Raw genomic sequence first — 21,350 nt, 5'->3', positions numbered from 1 at the left:
TTTGGAAAAAAAGGGGAAGAACAGCAGACATGGAGAAGAGAACCACATTGTGTGTTTGCATGGGGCGCATGGCAGGAGGCAGAGGAAGCGGATGGGCCCAGCAGGACAGGAGAGGTGAGACAAGCGCTCTGGGAAGGCTTTCCCAAAGGCAACTGCTATTTCTTGGGAGGTATAAAAAGAGGCCCCTGCCCCCTCTCCTGCCTGACTGTGGGGGTGTCTGGAGGGCTACAGCATTGCTTCTAAACCTAGACTTGACGTTCTTTTGGACTATCGCAATGGAAGTGCCAACTTGGGAACCAAGGAGGGTTACAGGGTGGGGGAGTGTTTCATCCCTGAGTAATGAGAAAACAAAAGTGACAGGAAAAGATGCTTTAGGGCATCTAAGACATGTTTGGGTCTGGTGGTTATGACACAGGACAAGGAGAGGTCTGTATGTTTCTGCAGCCATGGTGGCAACCTGGCTATAGTGGGCAAAAAAGCCCCAGCACACTGTGCCCACAGCATTGCTGGACGTCTCACGGTCCCCAGGGCTGCAGGTGAGGAGAGGCAGATGCACAGAAGAGGATATTCTTATTCGTCAAAGGACAAGCAAAATGCAGATGGGTAGGTGACAATGGAACAGAGATGTGGGTTTACAGGCACAGACCACCTGAATGATTTTTGGGACAAGCCACTGAATTAGATGCTATCTGACAGAACACTTATGTCTGTCTTCAATGCCACCAGGGCTTACTCGGCTTGCTTTAGACTAGCAACTACAGAATAAAAGAGAAAGATAAGAAAATATAAGATAGAAAAAAAAATATCCCTAACCCAAGTTCTAAGAACCAAGAACGTCAAACAAACATGCAACTGACAACCTGGAGGAGACCAGACAAAATGGTGGTGCAGTAGAGCATGCAGGGCAGTAAAATCTGACATGATATTTACAGTGGCATCCCTGTTCACAGTGGTGAGGGAAGCAGGGTCACCTCTCTTTGACTGATGGGTCCTGTTCAATTCTGGAGCCGATTGTTATAAGAAAGACACTGAAAATGGTCAGGATACTCACATAACCCCCAAAAATCTAAGACTAAATGATAATACACACACACACACACACCCTTGAATATGGTGTTAGAAGCAATGATGTATATGGAGGGATAAAAAGGACCTTGGTTAAATCATGACTGAGGCTGCCAGATGAATGGCAAGGAGCTATCAACACGTGAAGGAAGCCACCACAAAGGATGAGATGGTGTCTCCTCCAGAGTCAGCCAGAGTTCTGTTACTGGCTTCAGTGTGGCCAAAATCCTACTGCAAGGAGACAGAGGAGATGTTCAGCACGATGAAGAGGGTATCAGAAGTAATGCTTTTCCATAAAGCAAATTCAAATGTAGCTGAATTTCAGGAAGACCTCCTGACAGCAAGATTGCCTGTGGAACTGGAAAATCCTCACGCTGCCACAGACAGTAAACAAATAAACTGCTCGGAAAGACTTCGCTAGCTTGTGGTATAATGAACATGGAATTATATCATTGCAACAATATACACCCGCTGAATTTGACTCCACTTGAAGAGATGAGAGCTCTTAAGTTGCTACGTTGAAAACAATTTAATTGAACCTGGCTAATTAGAACATAACAAGTAGTTAAAAATTATCCAATGCTTTAAAAATCTTTTAATTAATTTGAAATTCTTACAGCAAATTAGTAAATGTACATCAGTAACTTGCCGTGCTTGACTCACTACATACCAGAAAACAAAAAAAAAGAAGATATATTTTGTCAATAGGGACACTGAGAAAACATACACAAGTAGAAAATAATAATGTAGAGTAAGGAATAATTAATTAATTCAAGCTTCAAGATAAGATCACTGTGTCCTGCTGACCCTACATGTTAATCAGTTGATTGATTAATTGCTACAATCATAATAATTATAGGGTGTAAATCTAAATACATTTAATGATAGTTTACACTTAGAATAAAAATGTCTTTTATGTCTGCTTATCTTTGTCATTTCTTGAAGCCTAGTCATATTTTTTGTTAGCCATAAATAAACCTGAAGCATTTTTAGGTGTTATCTTTGTGACGAGGTAGGTTTATACTTCATTCATCTGATCAGCAATATATTTTTGTGTGGCCTCCACCTCCTGTCTAATGAAAAATATGTCCCTAGATGAGAAACAATTGATTATGTGCAGTAACCAATACAGCTTCATCAAAAGCTCATCCTTAAATGAAAGACAAGGGGACATACGGATAAGGCTGTGTGGTTAGACTGTCTTTAACCAGAAGAGTTTTACACGTTGAATACTTCTCCCACTACATGAACTCAGCCCGAGGTGAAACGATAAAGCAGCTCAGCAGCACAGAAAAATATTAAAGAAAACAATCCAAAGAAAATCCAGAATTCTTCTGCTGATTTCTGATTTATAAGCAATGCAGAAGGTCTTGACATCTATATCATCTTTGAATTTGCACTGTTTCTCATTAAACCTAATTATGTTTTATGACTGCACTGAAAGAAAGGTATGGCCCCTTGTATCTCAACTCGCACAGCTAAAATCCAGTTTTCTACCAAAAAGGACATGAAAAGAAGCAGGCATTACTCAGTTAAATCTGCTGAACATTGTTAGGACGCACTATTAAAGACTAGATGGTAAGATACTAAGGACTCACTAAGTCAGCAATGAGGCGTTTCCCAAGGAGTTGTAGTTGTTTGTACTCTGCATGTCCCACAGATAAAAACTCCTGTTTCTATCATTTGCAACCTGGTTAACAAGTCCTACACGTTTGGTCCTGACTTCTACTTAGATTGTAACTCCTTTGTTTTTCTCTTGAAGTGAAAAGTGGCCTGAAGTGGGAATTTCCTTTGCTTTCATTTAAACTGAGAAAGCACAGCAAGACACCTCGATGGATCAAGGATCAAATTTCTTTCTGTTTTTAACGCTAAAAAAACCCAACCCAAACCAACTTAATTTTCAATTCATTCTTGCCATTGCAAAACATTAAGAACTTTAGATAAGTATGTTCCTTAGTTTTATTTTTAAAAGAGAAGTATGAATTTCTGTTAAAATACAGACCTTAACACCAGATTTCCTGACCATTTTCAATTGGGCAGTTTTAGAAATTTTGGATTCTTCGTTTGTAGGGTTGGTATCTGTATACTGCTTTGCAACTTTCATTTTGCAGTGATATTTGTTAAATAAATAATGCTAGGTGAGGAATTACAGTATAAATATTTTAAGGAGCCACTAAAGCATTTAAAAAACAAACCAAACCAAAAAAAAAAACCAACTAGCCAGGCAAATTCCAAGCGGATGAACTTTTACAGCCTTCAAAGGGTTACCTGACCTTCTACTTTTGCAGCTTGCTTCACTCAAAGTTACAGCAATGGAGGAGATAACAGTGAAACTGTACTATAAAAATAAATTACTATCATGAATATTAAGCAACAAGGATATAATAAACATGACTGCTTACATGATTCTGATTTATTGATACTGATTTGCTAGTAAATTATCACACAAAGTACTCGTTTTAGTTGTTCAGGAACATGTGCAAAATAAAGCTGGGTGGACACTTCCCAAAGACCTTGACATCTGTCACTGAATTCATACTTGGGGATTCTTGATGCCTGTTTTTCTGATATGTGCTATAGCAGTCTATTTACTTTTCCTTTCCACAGAATTATTTATTTTATTTAATTTTTGGCTGCCTGGCTTCCTTAAACTCTCTATTTTTTTTAACCATGCACAGTTTTTAAAACTACTATCATGGAGGTTCAGCCCTGACACAGTGGAACAAATCCAGCTGCAAAATCTCCTAAAGGCTGTTCATGCTTGTTCTGTTAAATAGTGCTTGCTTTGAGTCAAGAGGTTTCATTACTATATTTATGAACCTCTTGGCACCAGGAGTTGGGATTTCCCAGCGCTAAGCATTAATGCATTTTGCATCACTCTTTAGCATCAGGAACTCTAGATCACTGGTGCTGAGGGGTTAAAGACAGTAAAAAAACCCAGGTCTTTATTTCCAGATAGAAATCTTCAGGGTATGTGTGCATGGCAGATTTGTGTGTGTGGATAGTCTGAGTAAGTATCAGATAGCAGAGGTAGGAAGCAGGCTACCACAGCCACTACCAGGAACCACAGGTTTTAAGGGGTCTCAGCCTTAGCAGCCCACTGCTTCTACTCTGCATCAGATATTTGTTATCCAAATTGATGGAAAGTATCCTATCTGAAAATAGGATTATTCTTCTTTAAATTTAAAGCCTGCTTTGTGCTTATGTGGCTTATATCACTTCATGACATGGTGTGTTATGTCAAACCTAAGATTATTTTTGGAGATTTCGGAGACAGAATCTACTTCATTTTGCCTGTCATCAGCCTAAAGCATGTGCCAAAAGACCCCTTTTTTGAGGCAGTGATTCGCAAATACCATCTGAACTAAAGGACAGCTACTGCTTCAAAGCAAAAAACAGAGATCTTGGATCAAATTGTACTAACATCTCCTAAAGTGGTTGCTCTTGTCACGGTTTTGATGCCTCTCTGTGGAGGATTTATATCCACCAAGTGGGCTATTTTTTTGTTAAATGTTAACACATTTAAGCAGGAATGTAGTCTCCTCAGGTGCCCTGATCTATGGTGTAAAGAAAAACAAGCAACAACCTCAGCTACAGAGCGAGTAGGTTGGTTCTGGCTGCATGTGAACATACAGATGCAAATCAAATGCGAGCCAAGGAAAAGGCCATTCTAGAAGTGGCACTTGATAGCCCAGGGCTGGAGCTGCAGAAGTGTATGTAAACATGCCTGCCAGGCAACCTTTCCTGCTTCCCCCATTTTGCTTTTGTTTCAAAAGGAAAAGAAAAAAATAAAAGAGGGAAAAGAAAAAAAAAAAAAGGAAAAAAAAAACAGAGGGAAAAGAAAAAAAAGAGGGAAAAAAAGAGGGAAAAGAAAAAAAGGGAAAAGAAAAAAAAGAGGGAAAAGAAAAAAGAGGGAAAAGAAAAAAGAGGGAAAAGAAAAAAAGAGGGAAAAGAAAAAAAGAGGGAAAAGAAAAAAAGAGGGAAAAGAAAAAAAGAGGGAAAAGAAAAAAGAGGGAAAAGAAAAAAGAGGGAAAAGAAAAAAAAAGAGGGAAAAGCAAAAAGGGCAAAGAAAAAAGGAAAAGGGAGGAAAGGGGGGGGGGGGGGAAAGAGGAAAAAATAATAAAAGAAGAGGAAAAAAAAGTTGTTGCAGCCTGCACACTAACTTTATTTGCACCCCTTACGAGTAGGCACTCCATGTAGGTACCAGGGCAATTTCCTCCTTGTCCCTCTGTGCTCTGTGTCACCTGTAAGAGCATGGGGAGAACACACACCGTGCCGCTTGGGTTGGGTTTCAGTCCCGGCGGCTGCCCACCTCATGCTTTCCCTCCATGTGCAGCTATTGCCCTTTATGTGACACTGTAGCAGCACCAGCTTGGAAAACGCTTCCCATGTTTGCCACGGCTCTCCTGGGCATGAGTTACAAACACCAGGTACTTCACATGGGCTTCGGCAGATCTCCAGCTCCCAGTCACATTTTAGGTCTCTAAAAACTTTGAGAGCCCTGCCTTTCTGGTTGCTTCAGATCTTGCATTTTGTATGAGTGATTAATACACAGCTTGATTTTCTAACCGTCTAAGCAAACCTAAGCAAAGAGCTTTTGTGCTTGGCTTGCATTTTTTTTTCCCAAGTGCAACACTATCACTCAAAAGTGTTTAAAAGTGAATGAGTCAGACCATGAGCTGTCGGTGAATTAGATTGTGCTCCTGATCTTAGCAAGATTATCTGTGTGATGTACTACCTTCCCAGGCAATTAAAGCATTAGTGCTTTGGCCAAAATGTAACAGTAGCCAAACGGGTTAACAGGCTAATGAATTTTATATAGAAGGGAGTCAAAGGGAGCAGTCTGACTCTACCAGGGAGCAAGACAAATTGCATGTTATTTTAAAGTGGTGGGCATTTCAAATCCAGTACCTGTTCTACAAGCAGAAGGCAGCAGACTGCAGAAATATTTCTGCATCCCAGGAAGCATCCTTAAAAGTGAAAGTTTTGTTCAAGGAGTTTCTTGCGCAATAGGTGGCCTCAGGGCTGCAGACTCCCTGCCACCCGTTTCGGAGGAGGCTGTGCAGCAGTGCTCATTGCTTCCCTTCCCACACTATTTCTTACTTTACTTGATTCCCCTTTTTAGCCGTTATCTGGTACAGCTGCTGTAGTACAGCCGCTGTAGTACAGCCGCTAAAGATGCTTTTCTGCAGCCACATTACCCAGTTTTCCAGCCCTACTTTTTCACAATTTGCGTCCCTCAAGAGACATTATAAATCCTATTAATTTTGAACTCTGGCCCAGCCTTGGTAAGAACACAAACCTACCCTCACATTTAGACGTCATTACTTTTCCAAAGTATTGCAGCCTGCAATCGCACTTCCCATGGCGGATAGAGCCACTCAGGACGGGGATACTGGGAAGCCAGGCCTGTGGCAAGCGATGCTGCCAGGCGGTGCCTTCTGGGAAGGGGACCTTAGACTGCCGCCCTGGCAAACCTGTGCCTGATTTGAAACCGTGACTTAAATTTTCTCTCAAATTCTGTGAAATTCAGTGAGTATTCTGCAGATAGTGCTATTATTATTATTATTCTAGTCATATTACTGTGTTTTATCACGCCCTTTAGCGACACGGCATTTTTCTTTTCCAACCCCATATGTGTGCTATTATGGTAAACCATGAGGGTATTTGTTTGAACCATTCATGACTCGATTCTGTGCCAGCTTGCTTTGTGGAATTTTTAGAACATTTAATTTCTTGTTTCTTTTTCCATGCCAGTTTCAGACAATTTCTAGAACATTTAAAAAAACAAATTAAAAAAAAAAAATAATTCTTCTAACTCTTTTCTGACCAATTACTTCTCTCAGGTGGTAAAGGTACAGATAAAACAGGTCTGTATTACTTAATTGTACTTCTACCAGATTCCTTCCAAAGGTTTGTCATAGTCCTAAGTGTGAAGGCTAAAGTTAGGCAGTTTCTTCTAGCTCATTTAATGTCTTATTATCAGCAGTCTTGCCTGAAGTTGCATCTTCCCTGATGCCACGGTGCTCTGTACACTTTTCATGGTTATAAAAGAATTATTGCAGTTATAAAACTGCAATAGCCCATAGGAAGGCATGTTCAACGTCTGGTTTTACCTGCCAGAAACTGAAGACCTATGAAGTTGTGAAGACCTATCAAGTTGCACGATCTGGCAGAGAAATTTCCAGACAAAAAGCCTGATGTCAGGAGCTCTCGCGCAGTGTGGTCGGAGCACACTGGTACTGGAGAGCCCTGAGGGAGGTAGCAGCCCTCCTTTTTTTTGTTGAAGGCCAACATGAAATGTACTCCATAAACTTAGTGCTGACTATAAATATTACAGCTGTATACTAGTATTCAACAAGTGTACTACTGCAGGTCTTTAAATATCTAAGTGACAAGGACCAGAGAACAGCTCAGTTGTCATCTTTTTTCACCCAGACATTATCATGCTATTTTTGCTGGTTCAGAGATGCGTGGTGTCACTCTTATTTGGGCAAAGTAATGATTTTTAGACAGTAAGAAGGTGCATGGAGAGAGGAAGACAGCACAGTGCTGCAGGTGACAACTTTCAGCGTCCCCTTCTCTTGTTCTTGACGGTTCTCCCTTTCCCTCCCTTCCTGGTCTTCTCTTCCCACTTCCTCCCCCCCCATCTCCTCCATTTTTGCACCTCTGAAATTGTGTAACTGGGGCATTATAGGCTGCTTCTCCTCCTGTTATTACTTTCCCTGAGTGGAAACTTCACTCAGAAGCCTGATGAAACATTTTTCCCCTCGAACCCAGAGTGTCAATTCTCACTTTGTCAAGAGCTCCAGATAACCTTCATGAGAAGTTCCTCTCCCCCTGCCTCCCGCAAACACTCCAGGTTACAGGGATCTTGTCACAGCCACTAAAGAGCTTCTTTTCTCTTTTTTCCTCCTTTTTTCTGCCCAGTGTTGTTGCTTAGATTTCTCAGTTTCTCTTTCACCGTTCTCTCCTGCTCAGTTTTCTCTGAGTTTCTCTTACATTAACCCACATATGAACTCTCAGGTTGTCTTATTTCTTGCTGCTGCCCTCTCTTTCCCCTACAAAAAGCTTATCCTTAACCACAGATGAAATTTAAATTGCACAAATACAGTGTTTGTCATGCCCAAAAAGATAGTAGAAGAGAAGCAAACTGAAACCCAGGTCTATTTCCATTTGCAAGTTGTTGATTCCACCCCGTTAACCCGCAGTCAGTGTAAAGCTAACAGGGAGTTACTGGAGCCTCAGAGATTAATCTGGCAATCAGTTACAAATATACACAACTTTTTTGCAAATTGAAGTGAGATACACTGTTTCACAGATGACCTTTCCACCAAGCACCCAATGACTCCTCCAGCTTCCCATAAACATTAATACTCTGAACCCCTGTGTCCCATGGCAGGTAAGAGCCCAGAAAAAACCCAAAATGTTTACCCTTGTTAGTGCTTGTGCAATCAAGAAGTCCTAGTTTTGACATAATGCTATCTAGTAAGTGCTATTTACAAGTCCTGGCTTCAAAGCATTGTGCTGGACCTACCATGTACAGCAAAGTTCTTGAAAAAGGTTCTCACTGAGCAGATTACTGCAGATTTGTATCCAATAATTTATTGTGTAAGCATTAAACCATTCATATCACAAACACCTGTGCAAGCCAGTTGGCCTAGTCAATTCTGGTTTAACATTTAATTATGAATATAATTAGCATGAGTTAAGAGACAGGCCAGGCATCCGCAATAAAATTTCCACTATGCTAAGAAAATTATAACTATAAAACCAAAAAAGATTAAGCTGGGGGAGAATATGTCCCTTCTGCACAAACTTTTGCATGACAGCAAAATCCAAGTACCAATTCTTTTAAAACTTTTTCTTTTCCTTTGATGATAATTATAAAGCCTCTACTGTATTTATAAGATCAAATTATACCGTTTTGCTGTGCATTTAATACTAAGGCAATTTTCATCACTGGTGTAATCCTTTCAGTGTGGTTCCTCAGATTCTCTTCTTTTCCTCAAAAGGTAAATTAACAGATTTGATGGTGTTACTGGAACATTGTTCGGTAAACTTCATGCAGGGGGAAACCAGTTAAAATATTATTTCAGTGCACATCTAAGAGTTTTATGGCATGCTCTTTGTAGGCCAACATAATTGTGTGCTAACAGAAGAAAAGGATTAGCAAATATCACAACATATCTCATTTAAAAGGCAGATGCTCTTGTTTACGGGGAAGAAAAAAAAAAAAAAAAAAGCAAAGCCAATCTAGAATCAGGCTCCCTATGGACAGGTGTTACCTGGGTGCCCTTCACAGACCAAAGCCCTGCAGAGGAGCTAATCCTTTGTGTGCAGATTTTCTTTTAATTTCCTTTCCAACAACAAAATTAAAACTTCTAAGCAAAAGAAGTAGGAAGAAAAGTTTTACTCACTAATTTTCACTTCAATAGCCTTTATTTCTTAACATGTTGGGTTATCTTCCACCTCAAAAGAAAAATATCTATTCTTAGACATGCCCTCCAATTATATTTATTTTTATTTTTATTTTTTTCCCTCCTAAAACAGTTGCTTCCAGGCCTGGAAAGATCTATTTAAAAATGCTGTGGAACAGAAACAGTTTGCAACTGTGAAGGGGAGGTCACTGAAAGAGAACTAGGAGGTTACTGGGGCGTATTGTTCCTTGACACCTCCTGGGAACAAAAAGCCTGGAATGAACCTCTTTACTTACTAGTTCACTGCTATTACAAACATGACAGCCTCCACTTACATCTTCAGTGGAGATATGCTTTCTTACTGCTCGAATATGAGTGGATGCTATGGTAGAATTTGGTGACTATAATGGTTGGAAACGTTACAGCTTAAATATTTGTTGCTAGGTTATACACCTCTTGTAGAATACAGTTCTTTAAATTAGTGTTTCTTATCTGTTAGGGTTTGTTTGTTTGTGGTTTTTATTTTGTTTTGTTTTGGTTTTTTTACTTATTGGTTTCACTCAGGATGATCCTGTTTTGTTAACACCCATAGATTAGAAGCCTTCTCTTCTAGTCTTTGTGTCCTATATCACCTTAGCATCTCTTCTAAAATGTGAGGGCTTTTTCTTTTCTATTCCAATATCAGTTAATCATTCTTGAATCAGAATTTCACACAGCTTTCTAGATGAGGTTTTGAAAAGCTTTCCAAAAAGAATTTAATAGTACTCCGTCTCCACTGAAAATACCTTGGACCACTTTCTGAATGGGCTGCGGTTATTACTGTTTGTGCTGTTGTGCTTGGGAGAATACATACACCTACAGATATATCATGCACATATTCATATATTTACATGGATGAATATCCTTGAGATTGTGCTATCCACAAAACCATTCCTATTTTTAATAAATATTTTAAAGCGTTGCACCTCAACTTTTGAATAATTCTTATTTCCATACATTTTTTGTTCTATTCACCTGGGTTTATGGATTGTTATTGCCTTCTGGTTTTTAGACTTGGGCAGAAAGGTATTAGTTATGATTTATTATGTCAGATATATCGTGGTGACCTTGGATTTGTTTATAAATCACCATGTTCACATGAAATTGAGACTTTCTGATGCCATGCCAAGCCCCAAAACTTCCTTGGACAAGTAAATGGAGGGTAGGAAAACGATTTCAATAGGAGGCACGCCAACTGTGAATCTGAAGGCAGTTTGATTAGGACTCGAAGCCCACAGATTGAGATTATGACAGAAATTTGCATAATGCCAGAGACTGATAAGATTTGGTTTCTCAGGAACCTATTACGTGATGATGTTAAGAGACTGTCATGGATTTCTTACAGTGCAATATGCTGACTTGTCTTTCCAAGACGAGTTGGCCTTGAGCCTTGTTCTTTGTAAGCCTTGAGTGAGGTTTCTTTAGATGTCTTTGGAAAATTTCTTTAGACATCTTTTGTAACTTTCCACCAAGATGATACAAGGATGTTATGACTGTCAGAATAAATGAATGTATTTACTTCCTTTCTGTTTCCCAGCTACTATTTTCATAACTGCATAGTAGTTCAGAGCAGGTCCTTGCTACACTATGTGGCTCTGTTCTTCAATCATGATTATGTATTGATGACTAGATTTGTTTATTGCCTCCCAACACAGTTTTTTTGCCTGACTTTGGAGCAGACAGCTTCCGTGCACACTCATCAACAGTTGCATTATTCAGTGCAAAATTCGCTATGGCCTGCTGAAGACCGAAGCGCCATCATTGCCCAGATAGATGTGAATTTCTGCAACACGTTGGCTAGAGCCACACAGGCAGCGGGTTCTTGGGGGACCTTTCTGAAAGAAGACTAGATCCCAAGCTCAGAGAAAACTTTTTTACGGATGCCAGACAACTTGGAGATGAAGACAACTGACCAACACAGACAGGACTGAAAACTACTGATAGCACTGTAGACTGTAGCTACTGATAGACTTCTGTGGGTTTAAAAAGTCTAATCATTCTCATGAAAGAAGATCTTATTACTTTGCTATGTTATCATTGTAGATTTTGTCAGACAAGACCGGTAAGGACCAGTATATAATACCAGCAAAACTGTAATAAACTTTTTATCTAACATCTTTCCGTAACAAAAAAGTTTAAAAACTGTATCATGTGTAAGATGCTAAATAACCACCTTCAGTTTCCATATAGTAGGGTAACACATAACATTATAGGACTGATAGGAATGACATTCTGAATTCTGCTTAGCATGCACCAGGGGATCCTAATTGATATATCGAAAGGATATGTGTGAAATCAGTTGAAAAAAGTGTTAATGGTCTATCAGAGCAATAAAAAAAAATGAGATCTTGAAAAAACAAAAATCATATGAGTATCTAATGTGGACCTTAGGTAGTATCTAGGCACTTAAATTCACCATTATAGTTCTGAAAAACCGTATTCAGCTGCTATCCATCCCTGAAGGTGCATAAGCTAATTAGATGCTGTGATTGTGGCCTTTGAAGAACTTTAGGTGCCTATGGCTCTACCTCTCCTCGTGCAGAGAAACGCTTCATTTTCTGCCAGGGCTGAAAAGCTTAAGCACCAGAGATGGGGGGTTCCTTTGCCTAAGTGCCTGGGGAGGCTTGATCCTGTGGGGCATGGGCAGGACCTAAGCCACGTGTGCTCACTGGATCCTGTGCCCTGCAAATATCCCTTCTCCAGGGACGAGGTGGCTGATGTGGATCCCATGTTTTCTGTCCCTCATACTGAGGCCTGAGATATTTCATATTAGGTTGTGGATTCCACTTGAATGCCTGCAAGTCAGACTTTGCAACACTACCTTTTTTATTAAGCTCATTCCTGTGTTCATGTGCCTTAAGTGGGAAACTCACAGCAGTAACAGATACCTTCATTCAGAAAACTGACTGCCGAAGAATCAGAATTCTGGCAAGAGGAGTTCAATTTAGAGTATATACATACACATACATCTGTCTCTGTGTGTGCATTTTAAATAATAAATCACCTATTTATCTACAGTACTTACGTGACACCTATTAAATTCATATTAGAGATAAGACACTGAAATGAAGGCGTAATCACTAGGCTTCATTGGAAAAAAAAAAAAATCTTTCCAATGTAGTAATTTTTCCAACCTGTTGCAGAGAAAAATCAAAGACCTGAACTCAAGCCTTCCAAACCAGAGACAGATGTTGCAGCTTTGGGAACTGGGTGGAATTTTCCTTTGTGGAATATCAGTGGGTTTGGTAGCTGCAGTTGGACAGATGCACTGTCTATACTGATGCACAGTCTATACAGCTTTCTCCAGCTGAAAAGATCTGGAAAGACTATTCAATATTTAAATATTTCCTATGCTGTGGATATCAGACAGGATTGCACAGGAGACTGTAATAGACAATTTTCTCTTTTCCCCATGCTTTCTGCCTGAGAACTTTCAAGAAAACTATTTCAATTAAAATAAAGATTTATGATCACCTAGCACATTTTCCTCTTAGTATTTCTTAACAGATTTTGGGGGTAGAATATTTTTTTTTCAGTGACTAAAGTCCTGACATAGGTTTGTATGGCCATGAGAGTGAATTCTGTAAATAAGGTGATTAAGTGTTTCAGTTATTGGCCCTTCTACCACCTTACTCACATGAAGCACAATTTTACTTGCAGACAATCTGTTGAACCACGTCTGTTGATCTTCCAGAAAATCAATAGAACTATTTGCGGTGCTAAGTAATTTAAGTGTGGCTGAACCTGACTTCATAGCAGCATTTGGGCACACTTTAGAAGAGCATATTTCATCCAAAATACCACAGAATGACTTGCCAGTAATATACTAGACAGAGTCTTTGGAAAAAAAAAAAAAAAAGTGCTTTCCAAATCCTAAGAAACAAAATCAGTATTAGGTTAGAGGTCTGGTGGCCTTCCATTTATCATTTATAAATTCCCTGATATAAGCTATATGAACAGTAATTATCCATCTTCAGCCTGGCAGGCAGAATTTTGAGATTCTATAATTCCCTGAATTATCTTCTAATATTCTGGCCATATCTAAATTGTTCTTATATTACGGTCATATCAGAAGTTATTTATAGGGGAAATTGAAGGTGGAGAGCAATCACTTTGCCTCATACACAGTATTGCAAAATTTTGTTCCCATGTATCAAATAGAGATGTTAATTAAAATGGCATCATCCAGGAAAAGTAATACTAAGCTTTCTATGGACTTTTTCCACATAATCTTTAAAATAGCATCAGCATAGGGAGTCCCTGGCACCTCTGGGGTACCCATGCCTCCTGAAACTTCTAGCTAAATGACTAAATCTCCGAGAGATATTATTTCCAATATTGTTATCGATGCAACCAATTTGTACCAATACAACTTGTTATCTACTACAGGCAGGTTTTCAGACCACTTCATCTTACTTATCAAATGTGTGGCTCTGACTAAGAGGTGCTCGGTGCTGGACCAAGGATTGGCAGGGTGGGAATGTGTCCTAATTTCCTTTTTCCTAGCCACCAGCAGGTTGGTTTATTCCTGGCATTATTAAGTGCTTCTTCTAACTACTGCATGCCTATGTCCTGCATGCTAGTAATGACATTTTTGGAGAATGGACAGAAAATACAGAGATACAAGACCCCCATTTTCACAACAACCTGAAGAAGGGAAATTTTCTAGCAGCTCAGTACTGACCAGGCAGAGTAATTAGCACAAAGTACCCAAAGAATCAGCTACAATGGAAACAATATGGAAGAAAAGAGATTTTTTACTTGCCTCAGGACTATTAACATACAGAAGAGCTCCAAAAACACTGAAAACACCTAATCGTTGTTTATAGACGGTTTTTAAGTAGGCTTGGTAAGAATATGGATTTGTAGATACTACGGCAGTAAAGGCCAAATAAAGAGAAGATTGATTGGAAATCGTAGATTACTTTAGACAGTTGGATTAGGTAGAAATCACCCTGATGTGCAGTAAAGCAAGCAACAAGAATTAAGGTTTTGAAATAGTGCGAAGCATGTCTTTGAGTGCTAGCATTTTCTTCCTAGGAATAAACTGTCTTAAAATCCCTCTATAAATGACTGTTCATTAGTCTATCAATGTGTATAATGGCTCTCAAAATCATAATAAGAATTAATAATAGTTCAAATAGCAGAAAAGGACATTAATTTCTCACTCATGAATATTAATGCTTTAGCAGACAGTCTCTTCCCGACGTGCTTTCAAACTCTTAATTCGCAAGTCTATTACAGGTTACCTGTTATTTTTACTTTCAAAACCTCTCCACTGGCCACCAGAAGATTTCAAATCACCCTGACTTGGACACTAGTGGAGTGGACGAGAGCAGAAGACAGCAGGAAGGATTAGATCATGGTGTCCTGGTAATGTTCTTCAGAATACAAGAGTGTTTCTCGGGCAAAGTGTATGCTAAAGGGCAACGAAAAGTAGCGATAAGGGGGAGGAAAATTATATTTAGCCCCAGAAGACCAGTATGATGGTGGATTATCAGGACGTGAAAATGATCATGGCAGAGGATAGGCATTAAATATTTGGCTGCAGAACCAGGTGTGTAAGAAGAAATGCAAATGGCATCCCAGAGTGCACTCCGTGAACTGACAGCATCCCCCTAAGGCCCTGCATCTCCTTTCCAAGGGGACATAGCAGGTGGATAGAGAACCACAAGAAGGGCAAGTTCAGGTGTTGGTGCTTCAGTGAGCATCTTATGCCAACGCATCACAGAAATTAAAGCTGAACAGTAAGAAATTCTTTATTGTTTTTCCCCCTCTCAGCACTCAAAGACTGTGCAACAGGACCTTAAACTCGAGAGAGGTTGTTCTCCACCTAGATCACTTTGAAAGGAGAGGTAAGCAAGCTGCCAAGAGTAAAAACTTTCAGGTAATGCATTTCTTCACATTGTGCATTTAACTGCACTGCATCTCTAAATAACTGTGAAGGGAAGGATCTTGTGAGATGTATTTAACCTCATTATCTCTGATGCTGGGTCTTGAAAAGCTTTAGTTGAACTAAAGACTCTTATGAATATAAAATCAAAGTGAGCTGTACATTAAGGGTTTCATATTCCCTGACAGCTGCGCATGTGCACACAGAGCTCTCATTACCAGTAATGGCAAACATGCATGCCCATCCTTCAGAAAACACATCTCTAAGTACTTTATTGGGTTTGGGTTTTTGCTAGAGATTTTCCTCTATTGGATCTTTAATTAATATCCAGTAGGCTTTTTCCCTTTAAGCTATCCCTTTCCCCCCCTCCTTTCCAACAGAAGTAAACCCCCAAATCACTCTGGGTTTTTTTAAGTCAAGTTTTTCCAAGCCTATACAGTTCTACAAAATGCACCTGCATATATTAAATACAGAGAGGGTTAGCAGCACACAAACCACAGAAACACATAACAGAATAAATGCCCTGGACTTTGAAAACACTTTTGATGCCTGACAACTTCAATTAAAAAAAAAAAAAAAAAGGCAAAAAAAGCAAAGGTAGATATGAAAATGAGAACATGAATGTTTTTGCATTTTTTTTGTGATCACTGCAAGGCAAGAGTCTGCAACCTTGTGGAACAAAACACACGCATTTCATTCTGATTAACATAAAGACAGCCCCTTCTAACATGATTCACAATTATTAGTCTCTCTCTTGTGTTTGGGGATATATGGATTATCAGCCTAGCATATTTTGAATACATACACATTTTAATTCCTTTCCTAAACCATTTCAGACACTACAGTTAAATCGCGTATACAAAATTTATAGATCAATGATTTGCTATTTTTTCTCCAGTTAACTAAATGCGGTAGGAGATAAAAGGCAGTCAAAAACAATAAAAAGACAGGATCACGGATAATGGAAGGTAAGTCAGCTTTGTGATGCCTCTGTTCTTCTATTTTAAAGTTTATTATTATTTTTATATAACAGGCTATTTCACTAGCTTCTACTGTATCTGATGTACTTACTTATCACCTCCACAAACTGTTCAAAGAAGCAGTATGGGAACAGCGGCTCAGGCAGCTCTCTGAAAAACATCTTGAGTGCTCCGGTGACAACGTGGATGTCCTCCCACTGGCTGTCGTCCAAATTCAGCTTCTCTTCTGGGAAAACACGAGGAGAAATGGAACAACTGGTTTTAATGAAACAATTACAAGACACTAATTATTATGTTAATGTTTGCCTACTATCATCAGCAACCGTTAACAGCCTTCTGCACCTAGAGGTTTGGTGCTGTGCATGTTTTTTTTTTTTCTTGGTTTTTTTTTTTTTTTTTTTGTAGGAAGAGAACATTTTCAATGGAATACCATCTGTAGGAATGCAGCTAACAAAAAACAAGAGACACAAAGAGACAGTACCATTGACACAGTATGTCAGATACATTTATTCCCATAATGCATCAGTATGAAAATTAGCATCACCGCTCAACATGATTCAAAGCTATTTGGTTTTGAGGCCGAGGGGCTAAGAGTTGCCAACGATGGACGGCTCAAGGGACCGGCCTAAAGGCCTTGCTGAGCCAACAGGAGACATATGCTAAACATGGCAATAGAAAATGAGTTATTGCTTTACATGTGTTAGCCTTGCTATGTACAAGGGAATAATGGGGAACGCTTTTCTCCTTTTTTTGCCTGAATGTAATGTCAGCAAGGAATAGAGTACTGTGAGAGAAAGGATATTAATTCCTTCTTACTGCTTCAAAAATATTTTGTTTGGTTTTCATCTCTGGGAGGAAGATTTGCCCAGCAACAATATTAGACAGACCCCTGTTGGCCTACCTTGGCTATGCAAAGCTGTCAAAAATGATAACACACTAAAGACAAACCACAAGTGCTTACAAAACTGTTTTGCAAACAAAAAAAAATGTTTTCTTTTGAAGCTTAACTGAGCTGAGGAATTTAAATATAAAAGAAACTAAATGCTAAAACAGAGTTTCTAATAAAAATAAAACAAGATTGGGTGATTATTCTATTTTTCTTTGGGTTTGTTTTTTTCTTTTTAATTCTAGTAGTGTGATACTGTTAGAATATAATAAACAGTGAGATCATAATCCATATAAAACTCTAGGAAAGTGCAAATCCTTATTAGTCCAAATTAAAATGATACACACTTTCTCCAAGTTCTGCTACTCCAAAAATGGAGTTTGCTTTTTTTTTTCCACATGTGCTATGATTCTCTTTTTCAGAAAATTTCAGTCTGAATGCAGATTGAGGGCCAACCATGAAAACTACTGAACAAATTTAATTTGAAGCAACATAATCCTGAAATGTTTTACTAAATGTCACTGAAATTTCATGTTTAGCAATTCAGCTGGCTTCAAGAGCAGCCTCTTTATTGAACTGTTGTTAAACAAAATGGTAAAATTATTGGAGACACATGGACACCCACAACTCTGGATCCCTGGAACTCTGCTGCAATACTTTTCTCACTATAGAGTTTACTTTTGAATGGAAAAATCTTATTCAAAATGGAGTTGTCTTTCAACTTTTATTTAATAAATGTTATTAAATGCTTTCTAAATTATTGGATTCAGGAAACGTATACAAATAAAGGAAAGGACCCAATTCCTTAACTTGGAGTAATGTGAGACAAAGCTAGAACAAAGGCAGACTTGTGCATTCCATTTACTTGTCTTGCTTGCTTCTTTGGTTTCAAGCCTTTTTTTTTTTTTTTTCCCTCCCATTGAATTACCTCAATCATAAAAGTAATGATTTGATCTCAAATGAGTTACCAGAGGGGATCTTCTTTAGACTCTGAGATCATATTTGATTGATCGTATTTCAACAATTAGCCTTTTATTTTGCCACACACTATTGAACTAGATCGACAGCATCTTAGCAGGCCAGCTTTAAACAGTCAACTGTTAACAATAGCATCAAAAAGAGAGACCTGATGGGGTTTACTGTCACTTTAAAGAACAGGGTGGGTTTTCACATTGTTGAAATCTGTCAGATATTTTGAAATGTCCCTCTCACTATGGTGCCACACCCCCTGCGTGCCCTTATAATAAAATTGGTTTTACTCCTGATTAAATCATTTTCTCCCTACCCACTACCATACTTCTCATAATGGACCTGTGTGCTCTACAGCTGGTGTTCTTCCCATGGTACCAATTCTTACTTTATCTTTTAAGCACTTTGCTGCTAAGATCTCATGCAGAGTGCTTATGTTTTGTTAAGAGCTTCATTCTTAGAGAAATAGCTTAACACATGTTCTAAAAATGTTGTACAACTTATTGCTTAAAACACATTTAGAAAATGTATAAGTACTGTAGCTTTGGCACAGAACTTTAAGTAGAAACCTTAAAAAAAAAACCAACTTGTTTTTGCCATGCATTTGTCTTAAATGTCTAAAGTGGAATGCTTGACTTCTAAGGCTTTATAGAGACTTATCCTACCAGATTTTTGCACCATTTCCAGCTCTTCAAGGAAACGTGTTAGGAATGTATCATCGTGAAAGCAAAGGGTGTCAATTTTCCCTCTAGCAATAAAAGAGTTTTTAAAAATGTTTGCTAGAAGGAACAAATGCCAAGTAAAAAAAAAAAAGAAAAAAAAAAAAAAAGAAAGAAAATAGAAGTCCATTCAGTGTAAGACTCTCATTTGGTTCCTACTGGTTGGAATTGCTCACATACCATGGCGATAGGGCCATAAACAAACACACACATGCATTTCAGGCCAGGTTTAAGGGGAGGACCTGACTTTTTGGCTTTGCTCAGACATATTTCTTATTGGGGTGTTTTGCTTACATAAAGATTAAGTCCCAAATCTGGTATTTAAACCTGACAGTCAAGGACTGCTTTCAGTCAGGAGATACTGTATCTGGGAAGATGCTCAAAATCTCAGAGTCCTAAAAATTTGCTTTAGCTTGTCAGTACTATTTGATTAGTTCAACCATCACTGCCAGTTGATATCATATATCTTAGATACAGACACAAATATGCCCAGAAAATCCCATAAAATTTATGCTAATACTCGGGCTGAAAAAATAAAGACCACATTAAGGAAAGAAAGAATAGTGCGGGCACTTGTCAAGATTATTAGTTAAAAAAAAATCGATATACAATACATTTGTGAAGGGAATGTGTGTTTTACTGTGTTATTATTCTTAGTAAAACAGCCTTTTCAGCAATACACATTTTAAATGGCCCTCACTATGTCAGAGTAGAACTAAACAGGAGTTCAGCTTTGGCTGAAACATGACATCTTAAACTTATCCTTGTTCAGAAAGGAAGAAGGTAATCAATGGAAAGATCGGCGAAAGAAAAAAAAAAGAAAATATGAAAATCAACCAAGGCAGTGGAGACAGCTCAGTTTTGAAAGAAAATGGATGTGGTTCCTCAAACCACATGTCCTGCCTGGTATGTAGACCAGTCTCTAGGAGAAAAAGACAGTGATTTGAGAGCGCTGCTTCATTTTTCTTTCAAGATCATTTACAAAGTGTTTTCCCAGCTATATACTGTCTTTTGCCCATACTGCCATTAAAACCTTGCGCACCATGTTCAGAAGTCCTGCTCCACTTTGAGTATTACATATTCCTGCAAGCTGTCTCATGGATGACCCCAAATCCCATGGAAAACAACTCCTGCAAGCACAACTAGTAGCGCCTGGTCTGCTGTGGAGGTTGGCCCTCAAAATACTTTCTAAAGACTTTGGTGAGACGCGTCTTGTTGGGTCTTATCCTGTAATCTGTTTGTTAACATCTCTGCATTTTTCATCCTTTCTCTGCTGCCAGCTGCATGTGGCGGCACGGTGATGGCCATGCCCTGTGCGGTGGGCACCACATACACAACAGCTGCCACCTCTGTGTGCTGTGACAAACCTTTGGCATTTCAAGTTCAACCAACCCCCAGCTCCAGTGCCATCCCAGGGGCCAACGCATATGCTGAGGGAGATGTCCCCCGGAGAAAGTCCTGCACAGCACTGTTAATTAATGCATACAATATCCCTCACATCAAAATCTTTGCTGAAGAGCTGGGTGTGCACAATACATTCCCAGTTTACTGAAAGCTTGGGAAACTTGCTGGACTCACTCATCCCAATAGACAGGGTACTAGTGAGAAATCCAAAACAGAGTCCTGTGGTTGAAAGAGGAAAAGAAAATTCCTCTTGCATGTACTAGGATAAGACATACTGTTCAGTCTCAAACTTGTAGACACCCTTTCTTTCTTTCTTTTTTTTTTTTTTTTTTTTTTTTTCCCAGAACGGTTATATTCTACAAAAAAAACTTGCTGGTTGTTGAAAAAAAAAAAAAAAACCAAAAAGAACAGACTCAAGTAAAAGTTCTTCACTTGCATCAACACACTCCATCACTAAATCCCTTTCTGAGGGCTGTTCTCCTGACTGACAACATAAATATGAGTTTGTATGCTAAAGGTGCGTGTGCTTGATCGCTGCACCTGCACTTTACAAGCCACAGCTGCTCTGATTGCTGGTGCAGAGACACAGCGGCCTTCTTGGGCCAAACGGCTTCTTTCAAAGTGATCACACTCAATTCAGAGCAGTAATAGAGCAGAGAGATGTCCAGAGACACGGCAGCAATGGGATGCTGTGAGGTGGTGAAGGCTCTTGCTCATCATATGACAGGGAGCTCACCCCATGGCAATGCAGCACATGATGCTTAGCTTCCTCCCCTGCCAGTAAATTCCATCCTGACGTTGCATTTTACATACACACTCCAAAGTGCGTACAAGCCCTTGAACTTCGATTAAATAGCACAGCAGAAGCCTCAACCCATAAAAAACAATATTTCCTTCCCAGCCAGATTTTTGTGAGTTGTCTCCCAGCTAAATAATTCTTCTTCCTTCTTCCTCTCTCCTCTGCTAGGTTTGGGA

At 39.1% G+C, this 21,350-nt stretch overlaps 1 protein-coding gene across 4 annotated transcripts in view; it reads right to left on the bottom strand.

Moving 5' to 3' along the window:
- Positions 1-21,350, bottom strand: part of ARHGAP15 (Rho GTPase activating protein 15) — a 332,924-nt gene that overhangs the window by 46,456 nt on the left and 265,118 nt on the right. For all 4 annotated transcript variants that reach the window (XM_055812995.1, XM_055812996.1, XM_005242359.4 and 1 more), the window contains one exon: positions 16,489-16,623. In XM_055812995.1, coding sequence (XP_055668970.1) covers positions 16,489-16,623 — 135 coding nt within the window. The remainder of the gene's footprint in view (positions 1-16,488; positions 16,624-21,350) is intronic.

This window comes from Falco peregrinus, chromosome 8 (genome assembly GCF_023634155.1).
Source record: "Falco peregrinus isolate bFalPer1 chromosome 8, bFalPer1.pri, whole genome shotgun sequence".
NCBI lineage: Eukaryota > Metazoa > Chordata > Aves > Falconiformes > Falconidae > Falco > Falco peregrinus.
Note: the sequence above shows the minus strand (reverse complement) of the source record. Positions and strands in the feature narration are given on the sequence as shown.